The following is a 6,923-nucleotide window of genomic DNA, read 5'->3' as shown; positions in this document are numbered from 1 at the left end:
AAGATCCCATCTGGTCTCCGAAATAAGCCGGCTAGGCAGTTGCAGGGGGGTGGTTCTGGGATGCCAGAATGCACTGCTGAGCCTACTGGAGACGTCGTGGGTCCAATCAGCGAAACGTCGATGAAAGTAGGTGCCCACTTGATAACCCCAATGACTTGTCTGTCTAGCCTTTCTCAACATCGGAGGAGCATAGGTGAGTGCATAAGCCTCCCATCACCACCGGGAGCAAGTTGACATTTGGCACTTTGGATTTCTAACACCTTGTCCTGTGTATTTGGAAACATTCCACATTCTTGGAATGTGGACACCACTGGCAAAGCCAGTTGTTGCCATTCCAGTGGTGCCTGGTCATGTTAATGGCTGAGGGCCTATTGGTGGTTATAGACCACTGACTGGGTTGCTGGGAAACTTCTGAGGCAGGGTGTGGGACTGAAAACATTCACATGGGAGGTTCCTTCCCCAAAGGGTTAATTAGCCTTCCGGTGTTTCAGGCCATCAACAACTCATTGTGACTGAGACCAATTTCCATCCTCACGTTTTGACTGCATTCGTAGGTTTAGGGATTCCTTAAATGACACAGCACAGGAACAGATCCTTTGGCACACATTGTCCATTCCTAACCAGGATACCAATCTCAAATAATCCTATTTCCTGGCATTTATCACATATTCCATGAACCATTCATATCCATGCACTCTAAATGCTTTTTCAATGTTGTTGTATCTGCCTATGCCACCTCCTCTGACATCTCATTCCATATACCCATCCCCTTTGTGTGAAAAGCCTGACCCTTATAGCACATCTTAATTTTTCTCCTCTCACCTTCAAACGATTGCTTCTTACATTAAACTGTGACTTTCTACCTTATCTATACCCCGCACACTTTATAAACATCTAGAAAGTTCACCTCTCACCTTCCTTCACTCAAGGGACTAAAGTTCCAGCCTTTCCAATCTCTGCTTATAAATCAAACCCTCCAAACTAAGCCTGCGCATCTGATCTGAACTGTTTCTAGATGCATCATATATTCTTTGAGCATGGCAACAGGAACTAAACACAACATGCCAAGTGCAGCCTAAACAAGGACCCCCTCGGTCCTGCAACACTGTCTGAGTCAAATTCATTTCCCCCATTCATTTTCCTACTTTCCCAGTTGATAAAGTTGGGTTGCAAACGTAGACAGTATTTTTCACATGTTCACTATACCCCAATTCTTACGTTATTTACAGATGTGGTAATCATGCCACCTTGATTCTCATCCAAATCATGAATATATGTGACAATCAGCATTGCCACAGTTTAAGAATAAGGGGTAGGCCATTTAGAACGGAGATCAGGAAAAACTTTTTCAGTCAGAGTATTTGTGAATCTGTGGAATTCTCTGCCTCAGAAGGCAGTGGAGGCCAATTCTCTGAATGCATTCAAGAGAGAGCTAGATAGAGCTCTTAAGGATAGCGGAGTCAGGGGGTATGGGGAGAAGGCAGGGACGGGGTACTGATTGAGAATTATCAGCCATGATCACATTGAATGGCGGTGCTGGCTCGAGGGCCGAATTGCCTCCTCCTGCACCTATTGTCTATTGCCCCGAACACCAGTCCCTGTTGCACACCACTGGTCACAGGCGAACTTGAGAAACAATGCTCTACTTTCACCCTCTCCGTCTCACCACCAAGCCAATGTTGCATCCTCGAGTTGAATTCATTGCAAATCGTCAAATTATTTGGGTGGATTTCAACTTAATGTCTAAATCAGTACGGAATAACAAACTACTGGAGGAACTCCGATCTGTGGAGGGAATTGGACAGATCGTGTTTTGGGTCAAGATTGTAGGGTCCCGACTCCAATCTCTTGTGTCTGAAGTCTGCATTGTCCTCCCCTGTTCTGACTGGGGTGTATAAGGGGCATCTCTGAACTGAAGGATGGAGTGTTGCAACAACTGACTCAACTGATGGAGTGTTGCAACAACAATGGAGGGAGAAGGTGGGGAATATCAGACAACAAACGACCTGCTCATTCACGGGTTGTGTTCAACAGACCAGTCAGTGGCTGACAGTGTCACTGCTTCAACACGACCGTGTCCGATGGCGAGTTGGCACAAAATGCTGGAGCAACTCAGCGGGACAGGCAGCATCTCTGGAGTAAAGGAACGGCTGTCGTTTCGGGTCGAGACCCTTCTTCAGACTGATGGCAAATGGGAGGGTTTCAGATCCGTGCTCCGGCCTCTCAGTGTGACCCGCCCTGATTTACACGCATTTCCTTCCTGTGTGAAGGGCTCTATAAGTGGGTTCCATCGGCAGCGGCGTCCACAGTCTGTCACAGATACAACGGCTGCAGGAAGGCAGAGAGCTGAGGGCAGTAACGATGCGGACGCTGTGCTTTTTCTGGTCTCTGGCACTGTGGCTGGGCTGTAAGTACACGCAGCATGTCTGCCCCGCCGGCGGGTGTAACGTGGGCTCTTGGGGTCGCATTAAAGAGTTAATGGTTAAAGTTGAATTCCTTCTATTTTACAGCTGGAGAATGTCAGACCGTAACCCAACCCGCGACTGTGTCGGTGAATCCAGGAGACACGGCCATGATGGAATGCAATGTCGGAATAAAGGACACCGGATATTCTTATTGGTACAAACAGATACCGGGAACAACTCCTCAGTTCATCCTCCGCTATTATCACGGACACAACGCCCCGACCTATGGGTCAGGGTTTAGCAGTGATCGTTTCACATCGAAAGCCAACACCGCCGCCACCGTTTACCAGTTGATCATCAGCAAGGCGGAGGTGAATGACGCTGCCGTCTATTACTGTTTCAAGTACTTTACAGCGAGCAGTACTTAGTGTCACAGTGAGAGAAGGTGAAACAAAAACTGGAGGCAGCAAACATGATGCACTTCACATCTTTGTATCGATGAAAACATTCTAATCTTTCGCTCTTCACAAAGTCGCTTAAATGTTCTCCTTTATACAGTATTTCCCAATTTCAATATTTCATTTTTTGGAAGATTCCGACTCCCGCCGCCCACTACTGGGATTCGTTGCCGTTTAATGTCAAACCTGGCGATGCGGCTGTGAGTTGATCCCTTCCCGCCCCACACCGGCGGGGTCACTCGGGATGTGTGAAGTTGTGTTTCATGCGGAAACTGGAGCGTCTGACCGTGTTTTCTGTCCGATTCCAGGGCGCAGGATAACTGACTGTGCTGAAGTCGGAACCACACACTGTGGGCGTGTTCGGCCCAGGGACCAAGCTCTTTGTTACAGGTAAATATCTGGGAAATCATCCCGCAATTACTAACGGCGCCAATGCGGTCAGTTGGCAACTAATACTTTAACCTTTATTATTACATGGCTAATTCTACAGAGAAGATGTTGATTTTTCAAACCAATTGAGTTCTGTGCCCAGCGCCAATTCAACTAAATATTGTTGTGTTTAGCTATTTTTGTCGCTTTCTTTTAATGACCACATTTTCTATTTCGTGAAGCTTCACTGATTCAAAAAGGTGCACTCTCGGTTAATCAGTTCTCTTCTTTTTTAACCGCCGCTCCTTTGCGGGAACCGCTGCTCAGCGACTGAGGCCGGAGCTCCGGGTCTAGGGGGAATGGCACCTGCCCTCCCCCACAGTGAATGGGACCCGAATCCCTCGGCCCCGTCACTGGTCACAAAGCGCCTGCCCTGTCCAGCTCCGTGAAGCTCAGCATGGCGCTGCCGCTGTCCTCACCCCCCGGGGCGGTGCAGAGTCTGAAATGTGTTCATTCTCCCGGCGGCAGTGGGGGGCAGAGCGGGTACATCAGTGATGGGTGGGTGGGTGGGTGGGCGAAGGGAAGAGGAGGAGGAACGTGTAGATCGTGGCTCAGTGAGTGGGCGCATTGAACTGACCCGGGCTCGCTTCTGGCCCCGGTGTGTGTCTCGGCTCCGGTCATGTCTCGGTGCCGCAAAACTTCACCGGTTGGAGTAGATTCCCCACCGGCAATCGTTGGTCCCAGAGCGAGGGGTCAGTGGTTGGCGGTCGGTAGTGGGATCATGGATCCCTTCCCTCACTAACCACTGGCACTGAGGCCAAGTGAAGCGTCCCTGTGGGGCTCTCCCCCCCCCCCCCCCCCCCCCCAATGAGCTCATGTGCACAGGCCGGGTAGACGCGGGAGTGGAGGCGAGGTGACCGAGCGGCTGATGCTGTGAACCAGCGAGGTACCAGCAGGACCCTAAAGCAGGAACTGCGCCTCACATCTCTAGTTCCCCGGCGTTGACATCCATGCGGCCACCGTCCCGGCCCTCAGTGAGACTCGGGCCCCACCAGAGGAATCTGCAACCTCTCACCGCGCTTCAGTCAAACGCTGAGATGACCGAGCTCTTCCGCCACCTGAAACACATGTTCTCTTGTTCCCGTTGCAGCTTCGCAGCTCCCAGACCCTTCAGTGAAACTGCTGAGGCCGTCAGCCGACGAGATGTCCGCTAAAGGAGCGGGCACCTTAGTGTGCCTGGTCAGTAAACTGTCCGTGGGCTTCCCCGCCGTCAGCTGGACAGTGGACGGGAATCCGCCGAGCGGTGAGGTGCAAACCAGCGCGGTGAGTCGGGACACGGACAACACCTTCAGTCTCAGCAGCTACCTGGCGGTGCGGGGCGCAGACTGGAGCAGTGGGAAGGTGTACTCCTGCACAGTTCAACAAGGAGCAGCCTCGAAAATATCCGCCACACTCACACAATCCGGCTGTTAAACAGAGCGCGGCTCCGGGCGTGTTTGCTCCCTGATTAACGGGAGATCACTGCCTGTCATCTTCCGCCCCCTCTCCCACTCTGTGCGCCCGCTGTTCTCTGTATTCCCTGCTTCCCATCCGCTTTATCCGGTTTCCAGTGTTATTGCAATATTTGTACTCGAGTTGATTGTTGTTCTGTTTCTCCCACCGCTCGGCTACACGGGTTAAAGTGGTCGGTAACTTGGCTTCATCAGAAATTTCAGCTCGTGAATAATTTTCTCTGGCAACAGGCGTGGATCTAATTAATAAAAATAATAAATGCGTTTTGGACTGCTCGTCAGTATCAGACTGTCCTTCTGTAACGACGACAAACTACCAATAAAGATGATCAGTGCTGGAATTATTTGTGTGTGTGTGTGTGTGTGTGTCGTTAACTTGGGAGCTCTTGGGGGGAGGAGACTCGTCTCTGCTCCGGGTCGTGTACTGGTTCCGTGAAGTGAGAGGAAAGCGCTGGTTCGCGGCAGCCTTGGACTTGGGATATCAGGGAAGATCGGCGGGAAGTTCCATTGATGGGGGACTGGGGGAAAATGGGGACAGGTGAAGCGTTGATTGGAAGGCAGCGATGATACAAAAAAAAATAACCAAACAATTCGTAGATGGGAAGGATAAAGACCTTTCACCAGAACTTACCAATTCTAAAATGGGTGAACTGGGGACTGAGTCCCGAGGAATGAAACGCGTCCAGTCAGAAAGTGGGATGGAAATGGCAGATGGATTCCAGAGCAGCAATGTGTGGAGTCATGCATTTCGGTAGTCGGAAGAAAGGCATAAACTATTTTCTAAATAGGGAGAGAATTCAGAAATGGGGCAAATGGACTTGGGCGTGCTGGTGCAGGATTCCCAAAAGGTTAATTTGCAAATCAAATCGATAGTAAGGAAGGCAAATGTAATGCATTTATTTTGAGCTCAGAGGAGGTTTACAAGAATGATCCCAGGATGAGTGGGTTAACATATGATGAGCATTTGGCGGCACTGGGCCAGTACTCGCTGGAGTTTAGAAGGATGACGGGGGGAACTCGTTGAGATTTACCGAATAGTGAAAGGCCTGAATAGAGTGGATGTGGAGAGGATGTTTCCACCAATGGGAGTCTAGGACTAGAAGCCATAGCCTCAGAATTAATGGACATTCTTTTAGGAAGACGAGGAGGAATTTCTTTAGTCAGAGGGTGGCGAATCTGTGGAATTCATTACCACAGAAGGCTGTGGCTGCCAAGTCAATGGATATTCTTAAGGCAGGGATAGATAGATTCTTGATAAGTACGGGTGTCAGGTGTTATGGGGAGAAGGCAGGAGAATAGGGTTAGAAGGGAAAGATAGATGAGCCTGGATTGAATGGTGGAATAGACTTGATGGTTCGAAATGGCCTAATTCTGCTCCTATCACTACTGAACTTATGTTGTGAGTATTTTAAAATCAGGAGTTGCCCATATAAAACAGAGGTGACGCTGAGTCTTCTCTCCCTTGTTTCCCTTATTCTCCTGGACATGCCTTTAACTCATTTTATCCTTTTGCATCTTGCCTGCACTAAAGAGTAACTTATATTTGCACATCTTTGGGATGTAGGATGAACCCGAGCGCCCGGGGGAACACCGTGCGATCACAGTGTGGGCAAGCATACTCCACAAAGTCAGTACCTGAGGTCGGGAACAAATCGTTCCCTACAGCAGTGAGGCAGGAGCATACCTGCACGCCCCCCCCGAAAAAAATATCTCAGCACCTTTGCGTCGGTCTTCCAATTGAGGGCTCTTCCTTACGGTGCAAGTAACATGGGTGTAAAAAAAGTGGGGTTTCACTTTACTCTGCACCGTTGGTGGTTCGAGCCATAGGGTGATGCATGTGTCTAGTGCGCTGGTATAAATCCAGACGCCGTGGGCTGACAGCTCTTGCGACAAAGGGAGCCGAGTGCCGAAGCCCCCCCCTCTGCCAGTACACTGTCCCTGCATCATCAAGACTCGTGCAGAGCCTCTTCATGGCAACGCGGGGTAACCGGGACCACCTTTGGGATCTTTGGTCCCGGGCGAAACAGCGTGGGGATTTCGGAAGAACATTGCCCCCCAGGGAAGTGAGGTGTAAGGTTTCTGACGTGTGGACTGGGTCCATCAACGGGAGGTAGCAATAATAGGTTGTTGGTCTAGCTCGATTGGAGTAGGGCATGGCCGTCATGGGCTGTCTCCAACAC

General features: G+C 50.2%; 1 protein-coding gene across 1 annotated transcript; it reads left to right on the top strand.

Annotated features, from left to right (window-relative positions):
• The first annotated feature begins 2,319 nt into the window (after positions 1-2,319).
• Positions 2,320-5,077, top strand: LOC144607023 (immunoglobulin lambda-1 light chain-like). Its single transcript, XM_078423567.1, has 4 exons — positions 2,320-2,407; positions 2,511-2,829; positions 3,216-3,253; positions 4,383-5,077. Exons 1-4 carry the CDS (start codon positions 2,362-2,364, stop codon positions 4,703-4,705), a joined length of 726 nt encoding a protein of 241 aa, XP_078279693.1. The 5' UTR covers positions 2,320-2,361; the 3' UTR covers positions 4,706-5,077.
• The last annotated feature ends 1,846 nt before the right edge of the window (positions 5,078-6,923 follow it).

Source organism: Rhinoraja longicauda, chromosome 28 (assembly GCF_053455715.1).
Source record: "Rhinoraja longicauda isolate Sanriku21f chromosome 28, sRhiLon1.1, whole genome shotgun sequence".
NCBI classification, from domain to species: Eukaryota; Metazoa; Chordata; class Chondrichthyes; order Rajiformes; family Arhynchobatidae; genus Rhinoraja; species Rhinoraja longicauda.
Note: the sequence above shows the minus strand (reverse complement) of the source record. Positions and strands in the feature narration are given on the sequence as shown.